We start from the raw sequence: 14561 nt of genomic DNA on the forward strand, positions 1-14561 counted from the left end.
AATGGGTATGGGAAAAATTAATAAACTCGATTTCTAAGTCGATCATAATAATAATAATCGATTATTTGGGATTTTCACCTCTCCGAGTGACGTATGTCCCGTGTCTGTCATTGTTTTTTTGTCTGTTGCTACACCGTCTCTACCCTAATTGAGAGACACAACCGAAACTTTTAATTTTCATTTATCCTAAATCGACTTATCTACTCAGTTTTTGTCGTTTCGTTGCAACGATGTCATTACTCGTAGCAGAAGTAAAATAAGGTACTAGAAGTAAAGTGCTCTAGCAATGGTAATAGATCCTGGTACTAGTGAACAAATTTGAGGACTTTATGCCGCTGCCATCGCGCCTACACAATATAGAGAGAAAAAAATTGGTTGAGTTCCAAAAACATTTCCTACCACCTTCCCCTCAACCTAAAGCGGCGGAACACAGACGCGGGTGCTTGAATCTAGTTCGGCCGTCTACCGCCGCGAGCGTCTCACATTTTGGAGGGAAAAATCATAAACCGCTACCAGAGGGCCACCCGTTGGTGCGTTATCAAGAATATTCACTTTCGCCAAGTGAAGAATTTGGTTACCTCAATACTTCTAGTCCCTTATCTTACTTCTGCTCGTAGCAATTAACTTTTGATGCCAAAACGTATCTGCTACTTAAGTCGAAATCAACTATTCGCACACCCCCGCCAAATGCATTGTTTGGTAACTGAAGTTCATGACAATGTTTTCCCGAGTTCACTATACGCAACTATCAGAAACAAATCTCTGATTACAGACTGCTATAAATCATTGCTATCATTATATTGTAAATTAAATTCTGTCGATGACTTTTAGACTGGAAGAAAATATTTATAATGACGGTCATAATGTATACAATAAGTCAAATTTGTTCAAGGTATGCGATTTTACGGCTAATATTGAAAAACTCTGAACATATTAAAAAAGTAATTAACCCTTACGGCGTTTTTAGAAATCTCATGTTATGGCGTGGAACGAGCCAAGTTCTTTTTTCCGTACTCGATTGGACCATTTCACTCCGTCTCCGCCCGTTGGGATAAACAAGCTGATTATCGTGTCCAGCCCCCAAGTGACAGTCACGTCCAATTCTTGGTCCTTCTTAAATATGGACTTCGAAGTAAATTTTTCTCAATAACAATCTACCTGATATATACCGAATTCATTGAGTTTTTCTTCTTGATTAATTCAGGTGGTGATTTTAATCTTTCTAACCTTGATCGTTCTGTCACTTTTACTGGTCATTCACTCCATCGTAACCAATAAATACAAATCAGTGCCCACTAAGAAAGTCGTCAAGAAAATGGCCGAAGAAACCCTGGAAATTGTCTGGGAGCACGCGTCACTCTTGTGCGCCGAACGTAAGCAATTACGTCATCACTAATATTTTAAATGAGTTCACCATCGTTTAGGGGATATAATTAACCCCCTTAAGGTGGTCAAATACACCGCAATCGACGTTCCTGCTCTCACGATGTGATCCAAATATCACCATCGAGGATATCGCCAAACACCTGGAATCCCTAGACATTGATACTGATAACATAAGAATATCATCTTATAAACAGGGAGACTTCTGGTCGTCCAATTACATCATTGAATGTAGTGGGAAACTCGATGACATTATCCTCGATAGAGCTAACTGGCCAAGCCCAATGACCATCCGAAGGCACCGTAACTCCAAACCTCAGGTTTACGAAGTCTGACTGGCCAATACTAGCACCCTTACTCCCCCAAACCAATATAAAACTCACGGCTATATAAGATCTCAACAGAAAAAGGAACCATCAACAGTTTATCCAAAAGGACTAAAAATCGCCCACCTGAACGTTAGGAGCTTACAGCGTCATATTTCCGACATTACTTATCTACTGAAGAACTTCAATAATGATATCCTGGGATTATCATAAACATGGCTATCTGACACAGTCCAAGACATAGTAATTACTATCCCCAATTACGTTCCCATTAGAAAGGACCGCACCCATAAAACGGGAGGTGGTGTGTGTATCTATCACAAGGATACACTACCAATTTCGCCTCTCAACATAAAGATGCATGGACGACATCAAATCCACGCTGGAAACGTTATGGTGTGGGATCCATGAGAGAAACTGCAAACCAATGTTTCATAGGTACGTCATGGATAAAGAATGCGCGTGCGGAAATTTGTTTTCACGCTATAGGATCGGCAACTCCCTATCTCGAACGACAGCTTATTCTGTATATACTCTGTTACAACATTGGTTTTCAGCACGCGCAAAGCTAGGTCTCTATGTAATCTAGCCTTGCGCGTGCTGACAAGAGAAAAAAAACTTCAGGATCTTCAGGATTTAAAATCGTTTAAAATATCCTGACGTTTTTTGTCACTTGTCAGCACGCGCAAGGCTAGATTACATAGAGACCCAGCTTTGCGCGTGCTGACAACCGATGTTGTAACAGAGTATATTATAAAAAACCGTCTTGGTTTGGACCAAGGCTGAAAAAACAAACGATATGTTTGAGGTTTATCAATTGACTGAAGTTTCAGATATTGAAATTTTTTTCTAGTTATTTTTATCCACTCAATCCTTAATCAATATTTAATTCAGTCAACTGATTTTACTGTTAATCGATCTAGTCCCTCTAAATTAATTTAAAAAATTACATATCTACGCTTTTTCAAGAACAATTACATTTTCCGAAAACATTTTATCATGAAATTAATTATTTTGAAGGGAGTACGTGTTGAGGGATCAGTATTGAATATTTGAAATGTTCTACTGGATGTCTAAAAAGAGCAAGCGAACTTTGACATAACTCGAATGGAAAATGTAAATATTTAATTGATGCCAAACCAGGGTGTTGCGCGAATTTATACATTAAATTTCGTATATCGAAATGCTACATTTCTATTGTCGCCTCTATGAAGGTAAAGTTGCACTGGAACTTTATTTCCATACTTTAGAATTTCTTGGTCATAACTCAGTCTTCATTTGAAACGTCACCTCCCTACTTTACACCGGTTACGTATTACGCGTAATCATTTTAGCAAGCGTAAAGATCATTTCGGAAAACACAGGGGCGAGGCCACCATTGGGGTGTATTCTCCCTCGCACCAAGGGTCATCGCCAGACGGTGCCAAAGTTCACTACGGGCAGGAGGCTAGTCAACTAGCACTGCCTATAGCGGTGCTTCTAAGCGAGCGAGAAAATGAAAGAGAGAAAACACCCCAATGGTGGGATCACACCTGTGTTTTAGTTTCTCTGTATGTAATTTCCAAACTCACAAATGTACTGTACACCGATTACACTGAGTGATCGGTCGTTCGGGCGCTAGCGAGTGTCAAGCCATAACCATAACCATTCATGTACACGAATGTTTTATGGTGTTAGGTTAATAAGGTTGGCGGGCAAGTCCGGAGTGTCATGTACCGTTTACTAATGTGAAAAGGTTTCGATCTATATGGTAATATAATATAGTGTGTTGCGACGGCCCCTTCAAAATAATTAATTTCATGATAAAATGTTTTCGGAAAATGTAATTGTTCTTGAAAAAGCGTAGATATGTAATTTTTTCAATTAATTTAGAGGGACTAGATCGATTAACAGTAAAATCAGTTGATTGAATTAAATATTGATTAAGGATTGAGTGGATAAAAATAACTAGAAAAAAATTTCAATATCTGAAACTTCAGTCAATTGATAAACCTCAAACATATCGTTTGTTTTTTCAGCCTTGGTCCAAACCAAGACGGTTTTTTATAATATCTGTCACTTCAGTCTTAATGTAATTAAATTTTGAATAATCATGTTTGCTTCACCATCATACATTTGTACTCTAAAATATAACGGTGCATTCAAACACCATATATGCTGTTTTTTCCGGTGCCAAGAAAGACATCATTTAGGGTGTACTTTAACCCCATTTTTATGATCAATTAACGCCATTTGCTAATATTATTTGCAAGTATTAAGGAAATATTAGGCATTTATGCACCACTTACAGTGGTTTTTAACACCTTTGTTAGGCAATCTGTTGAACTTCTAATATTACTTAGTTTAATGGTGTTAAAAGTATGGAAAAAGTACGCTACCTCTGTCACATTCGGTCACATTATTAAACCAAGTGAAGTGAAATAGTTGTTAAATATTTATTTTTTCCATATTTAGCATATGGTGTAAAACCAATCGGTCAATACACCATTTCAAGTCCCTGATTAACCATTTAAAGACCTGTTTATCCATTTAAAGACCCTATTTCCCCCGTTTTAAGGCCCTATTGACCCATTTCAAGTTAATTGTACTATGGTAATTAACTGCTTGCCTGCCTTACGACCGAATTCCAATTCGGCTGAAAACTACCGCAATTTGGCGGTTTTGGATTTGGTCTAATGGGACAAACATCTTGGCTTAAATTAAAATTCTATCTACGCCCGTTAACATCTGATTAACTTGAGTGGTTATGTAAAATGAGCAATAATCCCATCTATTTTGTAAAACATTAAGCAAAATTTATAGTTTAGAAGAATGAAATATTTTTAAATCGCAGAAATGCACCGTTATAAAGCGATTCGCTTATTTTAATTTTAAGTCAAATTACGTAACACTGTAACGAACTTAAACGAAGTTTGAACATAGAATGAGTTCCCAAAAATAATTTTCTAACGTAATATAGTGCCGATGAAAAACCACATATTATTAAAAGCAAATATTTTTATTTTTAAACGCTGTCAACGATAAAACGTTTGTTATTATTGAAACTTTTTTTATTAAATTTATAACATTTATAGGACAAATACGTCTACTATTAAGAGGTACAATGCTTGAAATTTGTGTCTCAATGACACGTAACCTAACTAACATATGCCTTACCTAACCCGACCTATAAAACAAGCAATATTTTCAACGTTTTTTGTTGAGGGACCTTGATAAATAAACGATTTTTTGGAAAAGGCCCGAGTTCATTAGTAATGACCTAATATTAATCTCGGTTTGTAAAATAAAAATAAAATTCTTATTCCATGAAATATTTTCCAATAAGCATGTATTTTTAAAAAATTGTGCATACAGACCTCAGAAAGGTTTTTAAATGATGTTTTAAAAAGTAAAACATGCTCATTATTAAAACCAATCTGACTCCATTACATTAGTTGTTGCCCAAAAGAGTTCATTTGGATAATTTTAACGGCATTAATATTTTTACTTAAAATCGTGTTCAGTCAGGATTGATATAATAAGAGAGTCTTCAACGTGTACAAACACAATAGGAAAGGTAGTGAAGTCAAACTGAACAAGACTATAAATATTCCTGTAAATCAGGCGCATGGTCCTGAAATTTGGTGAACAGGGGTTTGATATGAGATTAATAGGGGTTTTAAATTGGGACATGAAATGGGGTGAACAGGGGTTTGATATGAGATTAATAGGGGTTTTAAATTGGGACATGAAATAAGGGTAAATTGGGACATGAAATGGGTGTAAATTGGGACATGAAATGGGTGTAAATTGGGACATGAAATGGGTGTAAATTGGGACATGAAATGGGGGTAAATATGGACATGAAATGGGGGTAAATATGGACATGAAATGGGGGTAAACATGGACATGAAAGGGGGTAAATATGGACTTGAAATGGGGGTAAATATGGACTTGAAATGGGGGTAAATATGGACTTGAAATGGGGTAAATATGGACTTGAAATGGGGGAAATATGGACTTGGAATGGGGGTAAATATGGACTTGAAATGGGGTAAATATGGACTTGAAATGGGGTAAATATGGACTTGAAATGGGGGTAAATATGAACTTGAAATGGGTCTAAATATGGACTTGAAATGGGTCTAAATATGGACTTGAAATGGGTCTAAATATCGACTTGAAATGGGTCTAAATATCGACTTGAAATGGGGGTAAATATCGACTTGAAATGGGGGTAAATATCGACTTGAAATGGGGGTAAATATGGACATGAAATGGGGGTAAATATCGACTTGAAATGGGTCTAAATATCGACTTGAAATGGGTCTAAATATCGACTTGAAATGGGTCTAAATATCGACTTGAAATGGGTCTAAATATCGACTTGAAATGGGTCTAAATATCGACTTGAAATGGGTCTAAATATCGACTTGAAATGGATCTAAATATCGACTTGAAATGGATCTAAATATCGACTTGAAATGGGTCTAAATATGGACTTGAAATGGGTCTAAATATGGACTTGAAATGCGGTTAAATATGGACTTGAAATGCGGGTAAATATGGACTTGAAATGCGGGTAAATATGGACTTAAGTGCTCATTTAATTGTAAAGATTAAATAGGAAAATTGAGACTGGGTGAAAGATAAGTGTAGTGCTAATTTTAATTAAATAAGGTATCCATGAATTTAACCAAAAAAATCGTGTTTTGGGTTAATTTCACCTTAATTTTACTTACGTTTGAAGACTTATCTCGATTAAGTTACGTTTAAAGGTTTATCTCCATAAAAATTTAGTTTAAAGGCTTATCTCGATTAAGTTTATTTTAAAGGCTTATCTCGATTAAGTCTAATTTAAAGGCTTATATCGATTAAGTCTAATTTAAAGGCTTATATCGATTAAGTCTAATTTAAAGGCTTATCTCGATTAAGTCTAATTTAAAGGCTTATCTCGATTAAGTCTAATTTAAAGGCTTATCTCGATTAAGTTTAGTTTAAAGGCTTATCTCGATTAAGTTTAGTTTAAAGGCTTATCTCGATTAAGTTTAGTTTAAAGGCTTATCTCGATTAAGTTTGGTTTAAAGGTTTATCTCGATTAAGTTTAGTTTAAAGGTTTATCTCGATTAAGTTTAGTTTAAAGGTTTATCTCCATAAAAATTTAGTTTAAAGGCTTATCTCGATTAAGTTTATTTTAAAGGCTTATCTCGATTAAGTCTAATTTAAAGGCTTATATCGATTAAGTCTAATTTAAAGGCTTATATCGATTAAGTCTAATTTAAAGGCTTATCTCGATTAAGTCTAATTTAAAGGCTTATCTCGATTAAGTCTAATTTAAAGGCTTATCTCGATTAAGTTTAGTTTAAAGGCTTATCTCGATTAAGTTTAGTTTAAAGGCTTATCTCGATTAAGTTTAGTTTAAAGGCTTATCTCGATTAAGTTTGGTTTAAAGGTTTATCTCGATTAAGTTTAGTTTAAAGGTTTATCTCGATTAAGTTTAGTTTAAAGGTTTATCTCGATTAAGTTTAGTTTAAAGGTTTATATCGATTAAGTTTAATTTAAAGGTTTATCTCGATTAAGTTTAATTTAAAGGTTTATCTCGATTAAGTTTAATTTAAAGGTTTATCTCGATTAAGTTTAATTTAAAGGTTTATCTCGATTAAGTTTAATTTAAAGGTTTATCTCAATTAAGTTTAATTAATGGTTTATCCGGATTAAGTTTAATTTAAAGGTTTATCCGGATTAAGTTTAATTTAAAGGTTTATCCGGATTAAGTTTAATTAAAGGTTTATCCGGATTTAGTTTAATTAAAGGTTTATCCGGATTAAGTTTAATTAAAGGTTTATCCGGATTAAGTTTAATTAAAGGTTTAACCGGATTAAGCTTAATTAAAGGTTTATCCGGATTAAGTTTAATTTAAAGGTTTATCCGGATTAAGTTTAATTAAAGGTTTATCCTAATTAAGTATAATTTAAAGGTTTATCCTAATTAAGTATAATTTAAAGGTTTATCCTGATTAAGTTTAATTTAAAGGTTTATCTTGATTAAGTGTGAAATAGAAATACGAGGCTTTATCAACAGCTATACAGTTTAAATATTAATCAAGTAGTCCATTTAAAATTTATTCGAGTTTTTATCCAAAATAGGTATATTTTGTAAGCCCTACAAAACTGGTAGGCTTACCCTAGAGTAATACAAGTACTTTTCTAATCAAACTTTATTTTCGACTCACCCAGCCATCTCTCAAAAATATTACAATGTAAAAACTTTTAAAGTAAAATAAACAAAAAGGTGCTCGGGCCTTCCTCCTTCGTCGCTGGAGCCAAAAAGATATCTCTCGTCCCCTCGGTCCCTCCTTTTATAGACACAGGGTCTCGAGTCGGGTCTAAGGGTTCCTACCCCCTTTGATTTTTGGTCAAGGGGTTAAGTCTCTGTCGGGATTCCGACGAGGACAGTTGCGCGGTGCAATAGGACTTTCTTAGACCCCCCTGATAGTTTTACAAGCGTATGCTCGTTCCGCTGCTACCCAAGCTCGCTAATTTTAACGTTATGAGGAGCAACGGCCTACCAGGGGTAACGCCATTTCGCGTTTGCGATATGGCCGTTACAACTCCCCCACCCAAAAATTACTTATTGGGCAGGGCTGCGTTCCTCTAATGCCGGGAAGAAAAGGTCATCCTCCTCTTCCCTGCTGCTGAAATGGTCCAGCGCGTCCGAGAATTCGGACGAGCTCGACGGATCCGATGACGTTTCCGACCACCTGGGAACCGCGGCTGCGGCCCCCTCATTCCCCCCACTCACCCCGATGAAATCATCAGGGTTGAGTGTCCTTCCCCTAAATATATTTGGGGTGGGACCCTCAACACGGCTGGCCATTTGGCCAGCCGGCAACCGGCCTTCACTAAAATAGATCGGGCCCGCATGGCACCAAGTAGCGACACTTCGCTTACTTGGCTGTTGGGGCCCCTTGGCTGGCTTCTTATGGGCAACGGGGTTCGTGCCAACCCTCGCCGCCGCGCTCTGCGCTGATGCGCCTGGTGTGCGCCTTTGCTGCTGTTGTTGGTGCTGCTGCTGCCGTTGCTGTGGCGCTCCGCCACGCCGGGACCTGCTCCTAGCCAGGTCCTTGCCGCAATTGCATGTGCATGTACAACTATTTAAATTGCGCGTATGCGCCAAATAAATTAGTCATCGAATATTTATAGGGGTTCCTATAAAATCTCGGAATCGAAAATCAAAAGAGTGTTCCCCCACCCAAAAACTTTACAAAGGGTTTCCTCTGTTAGAACGTAAATTGTACGAATGCCTAGGGGGGCTCTTTTCGCTCTCTCTCCGCTCTCTCCTATTACGTTTAGGCTTAGCTATATCGATAGGTGAGTTTTCACCTGCGATTTCCCCATCCTGCGGAGAGTCTCCCGTCCAAGGTGGAGTGTACCGTTTCAGGTTTGAAACGTGAGAGATACCAGCGAATTTTCGCGTATTTTCCTCCTCCAACCTGTACGTCAACGGGGTAGTTCTTTCCTGCACTACGAATGGGCCGTCGTACTTTTTCGCGAGCGAAGCCGTGAAACCACGACTCGCATCGGAAAGTGGGTGCGTACGGCGCAAAACAAGGTCGCCACGTCGAAAATACACGTGCCTCCGACGCTTGTCGTAGTGCAGTTTCTGCTTTAGCTTCGAGTCCTGCATGTTAAGCCTTGCATGATCGATGACATCATGCAGCCTAACCTTCAGTCTCTCAGCGTATAGATCTGGGTTTCGGTTCTGGTAAATATTTACCGGTTCCAATTCCCAATCTAGTGGAGCGCAGAGCTCCCTACCGAAATTCATCGCCGCGGGCGTGAACCCAGTCGAGCTGTTTTCAGCCGACCTTAAGGCGAAGCCTAACTCAGGAATACGGGCATCCCAATCCCTATGTTTCTCAATATAAGAAATAATCATAGGCTTGATATTCCTATTCATGCGCTCAGTAATGTTTGCCTGAGCATGATACGGAGATGTATTTTTCGGGCGTATACCCAATCTTTTACATGTCTCCTTGAATTTCGGACTGGAAAACACAGAAGCATTATCAGTAATCAGTTCCATTGGGAATCCAAATCGACAGAAAACGTCAAATAACTTCTCCCATATTTTCTCCGTAGTCATTTTTCGTAAGGGGTAGGTTTCTACCCACTTAGTGAAATGATCTACGATGACGAGCAGGTATTGATTAGCCTTGGAGCTGCGGGTATAGGGACCCATGAGATCACAGGTCACTAATTCCCACGGTCTTTCGCTACGAACGCTTGATAGCAATCCGGGCTTTAATTGTGCAGATGGCTTCGATTTTTGACACATCTCACAACCCCGAACATACTTCAAAACGTCGCGCTTCATACCCGACCACGTGACTCGGGATTGTAAACGTTTATACGTTTTACAAACACCCAGGTGGCCGGCAAGGGGCTCGTCGTGAAAATATTTGATTGCCTCTAGCCTCAAGCTTCGAGGTAATACTACCTTCCAAGCTTTCTCTAGGGCATCCTCATCCTCCTCGTCCCATGGTGCGAAGTATCTTAATAGAAGACCGTCCTGATCCATTACATACTGATCCAATACTGCCCCGGCCTTTACTGCCGTTTCCGGGTCTACAGAGCTTCTAACACGCTCTAACTCCTCGATTAAACGAGATAACTCTGGATCAGTAGCTTGGGATTTTATTATCGCCTCTCTATTAAAAGGTAAACCCAACTTGGGTGTGTTACCCCCCACTACTTCATTTGCAACCAATATGACCATGAATTTATTTATTAACATGAATATACATGTGTATCATTAGCCTTTCTATCATGTTATTCAGGGATGGGAGGGACCTTTCTATTACATACGCGTTTAACGTCATCGCGGTAGCCAATCAAAATCGAGACACCTGGAAGCTCGAACAGCAGACGACCAGTTTAACAAAATTGTATGAGGGATACAATTTTCGGTTAGGTTTACCAAACTGCGTCAACTGTATATTACAAATAATCGCCGATACGTGAAAAAATATCTCAACACGATGCCCGAAGGTGATTTTGATCTTTTAAATGAAACATAACTGCCTGCAATGTTTTTCCTGAAACTGAAAACTGTTGGTAAAGTGCTAGGCCTTGGCCATTAAGAAAATGAATGTAACGGTTGAAAATAAACTACTAACATTTGAATTCGTGAGAATTGATGATGTTGGTTTTTTCTGCTGTTGGAGGTAAATTAATGCGGTAGTTGATCAATTTACAAGCATAATTAGCCTTTCGCATGGCAAGAGCTTTAGCTTTAAAAACAAACCGCCGAAAATTCACTGACGTCAAGCAAACTAAGCCCCTCCCATCCCTGAATATGTAGTTTAACTAGTCAATGCACATATATATTCATGTTAATAAATAAATTCATGATATGACGGCTTCTTCGTCGGCCAATTCGGTTTCGATTGGTGCCCGACTTAGAGCATCTGCTACCAAATTTAATTTACCAGGACGATATCGTACCTCGTAATTAAAGGGTTGCAGGCCTAGAGACCAGCGAGCTTATCTACCAACTGGCTCTTTCATCTTTTTAAGCCATTGAAGGGCCTGATGGTCGGTTTCGATTATCACATCAGTACCTTCAACATACATTTTAAACTTCTTGAGAGCGAATACTACTGCAAGACATTCTAACTCCGTAGTGGAATAATTACGCTCTGCTGGAGTCAGCCCACGACTTATAAACCAGATAGGCATTATTCCTCTATCCGTCTCTTGTGCCAATACTGCACCCAAGCCGTGGCTACTAGCATCGGTTTGAATAAGAAATTTCTTATTCAAATCCGGGAGAGCTAATTCCGAGGTACTCTTTACCTTTTCCACTAATTCCCTCATAGCGTTGGTATGGGTTTCCTCCCAACGCCACGTGGAATCCTTCTTAAATAGGTTATACAAAGGACGAGCTATTCCCGCAAAGTTCGGTATAAACTGGCGGTAATAACCTATCATGCCAAGAAATCTTTGTAATGATTTCACGTCTCGAGGGATGGGGAATTCCTCAATCGCTCGAAACTTATCCGGATTTGGCATACAGCGCCCTGGACCAACCTTGTAACCGAGAAGATTAACGGTATTCGTGCAAAGTTGCACCTTGCTCGGATTAATAGTTAATCCGGCATCTTTAAGGCGGCCTAGAATTTCTCGAATGTGAATCAAATGATCCTCAAACGTCTCGGAATATATGGTGATATCATCATAAAAACCGAGAGCGAAATTCCATTTACAGGGTCCTAACACACGGTCAACTAATCGCATGAAAGTTGCCGGTGCGTTTTTAAGTCCAAAGGGCATCTTTACGAATTCGTAAAGTCCCCTATGGCACACGAAAGCTGTCTTTTGTACATCGCTATCTTTCATCCTCACTTGGAGGAACCCCTTTGAGAGATCTATTGTCGTGAAATACCGCGCCTTCCCTAAGTACGCTAAAATATCAGGTATCGAAGGCATTGGATACCTATCCGCGGTAGTCACATCGTTTAACCTCCGCACATCTACACAAAGCCGTTTGATCTCACCCGGCTTTGGGTTAGCTTTTTCAACAAGTACAATTGGGGACGCCCAGGGACTATTCGATGGTCGTATAACTCCCAATTCCAACAACTCATCAAAAGCCCTGTCTATTTCCTCCCTCTTCTTATTGCTAACCGGACGGGGATGACACGCTATAGGCCTAGCGTCGCCCGTCTCTATAGAGTGCTCAATTAGCGAGGTTTCGCCAGGTTTCTTTGTGAATATACTTTGGAATTCCGAAAGCATATCCACCAACCTAGCTCTTTCATCTTTGCTACAGGTCGATTTCGACGCCAAAGCTTTTAACACATTTAAGGGGTCTTTTTCACTTTTGACGATTTCGCCAAAGCAATTAGACGCCCCTTTTTCCATTTCTTCGGTATCGAACGGGATGACTTTTTGAGGGAAGGGGCCGATTGACCACCCACCTTCACTTAACCTAATGTCTATCACCGTTCCTCGAAGAAAATCTCTCCCAAAAATAACTGAGGGTGTAAGACCTCGGACAATAAGAAAGCGCTGCCTTCTTTTCCCTCCGGGCCAATATACCTGGAAACGGATATCTCCGGCTACGCGGCATGTGCCGCGACCGAATCTAACCATTGTCCTATTAGTTTTTATCGCCATTCCTCGTTCTTCGAATATGGGTATGAATTCATCGCCCAACAAAGAAACTGACGATCCGCTGTCTAACAAGCCAAGGAAAGATTGCCCCATAGCTTGAAATCTCAATAATGGGGGAGTTTTCCCGCCAAAATCGGAACAGCGATTAACCGATGGCACGAAAATTTGAGTTTTCGAATTTCTTGCCTGGTTTTTGGCCCTCGTTATTTTGGTTTCAATTTTATCACGAGGCCCCTCCCAAGAATAATTCGGATTTCCGATTATCTTGGTTGCCTCGTTTGCCCATTTCCCGGATTAGTACAATCCCTTTTGAAATGGCCGGGTTGGTTGCACTTGTAACAGCGCCCAATACCCCGATTACCTCTCCTTTGGACTGGATTTCCGCCATTGGATTGTGCATTAAAAGTTGCACCAGAATTATTACCTGAGCGAGTATTTACTCCGCTCATCACTTGTCTCTGTACTCTAAAATAAGAGTACGGATCCAAGGCTGCCAATCCTACTCCCACCTGGTTTCCCGCAAATGCATTTGCATCCGCAGAAACAGACATAGTGACGGCTTTACTAACCGATTGATGCGATTGCTCAATCGTAGCGCTTGCCCCATATGCCAAACCAGGTTCCAAGGATTCCGCCATTGACGGTGGGGGTCTGTACATTACCTCGGCTAGGAGATCAGATTGAATAATCTTAGCCTCCTCAGCCAATTCAGCAAGGGTAGCGAAAGCTTTCCCTCTTAGCATTCTACGGTATGTCGGATGACACTGCCGTAGGACGCGCTGAATTTGTACCGACTCAGACTCCGGTGTTTCTAATCGGTGAGAATACTCCGATAAACAATGGATGTACTGAGTCAATGGTTCATTTTCTCCTTGAGTTCGGTTATCCAACTCAATTTGAATACGCCTAGAGTAATCAGTAGCCTCATAATGTTTTCTAAAACAATCTCGGAATTCCGAAAGGTTTTTGAAAACGGCTGAACCCCCCACAAATTTAAACCAGCGATCGGCCGGCCCTTGTAAAGACAAAGGGATCACGTGAAAAAGGATATCCTTATCACTATAGCCGGTCGCTGATTGATACCGCTGAAGAGCCTCGAGGAAATCCATCGGAGATTTCTCATCTGCGGGTCCTAAATAGGTTGGAGCGTCTACTCGCAACCTTACCTGAGGTGTTTGCGTTGGATTTCCAACACTAGCTACCCCACTACCTGAGACAAAACCTTGAAAGGCTTGACGCAAGGCATCACTAATAAGTTGGCTCATTTGCTGAGCCGGGTCTCCGGACTCAACGCCTTCACCATTATTAGCGGAAAACCCGGATCTAGTTTCCGGCATAATTCAATATAGTGGTATCACTATACTAAAATCACTAATTTCAAAACTAAACTAACTTTCAATCAACTACTCGACTAACGACCCTCACTCTTTCGATTTAGATTTTCGAGATAAAAATTAAACTAAGTACATGTATTACTCTATGTTCTCCAAGCCCCACGTTGGGCGCCAGTTTGTAAGCCCTACAAAACTGGTAGGCTTACCCTAGAGTAATAGAAGTACTTTTCTAATCAAACTTTATTTTCGACTCACCCAGCCATCTCTCAAAAATATTACAATGTAAAAACTTTTAAAGTAAAATAAACAAAAAGGTGCTCGGGCCTTCCTCCTTCGTCGCTGGAGCCAAAAAGATATCTCTC

The 14561-nt window shown here is 39.5% G+C and overlaps 1 protein-coding gene across 1 annotated transcript; it reads right to left on the reverse strand.

Moving 5' to 3' along the window:
* Positions 1-7915: 7915 nt before the first annotated feature.
* Positions 7916-14561, reverse strand: LOC149682717 (uncharacterized). The gene is made up of 2 exons (XM_089834422.1): positions 14455-14561; positions 7916-8838 (listed from the first exon to the last, which is right to left on the reverse strand). The coding sequence occupies exons 1-2, from the start codon at positions 14460-14462 to the stop codon at positions 8319-8321; spliced, it is 528 nt and encodes a 175-aa protein (XP_089690548.1). The 5' UTR covers positions 14463-14561; the 3' UTR covers positions 7916-8318.

This window comes from Phalangium opilio, unplaced genomic scaffold, assembly GCF_054372755.1.
Source record: "Phalangium opilio isolate 3A_F unplaced genomic scaffold, DU_Popi_V2 ptg000038l_1, whole genome shotgun sequence".
NCBI classification, from domain to species: Eukaryota; Metazoa; Arthropoda; class Arachnida; order Opiliones; family Phalangiidae; genus Phalangium; species Phalangium opilio.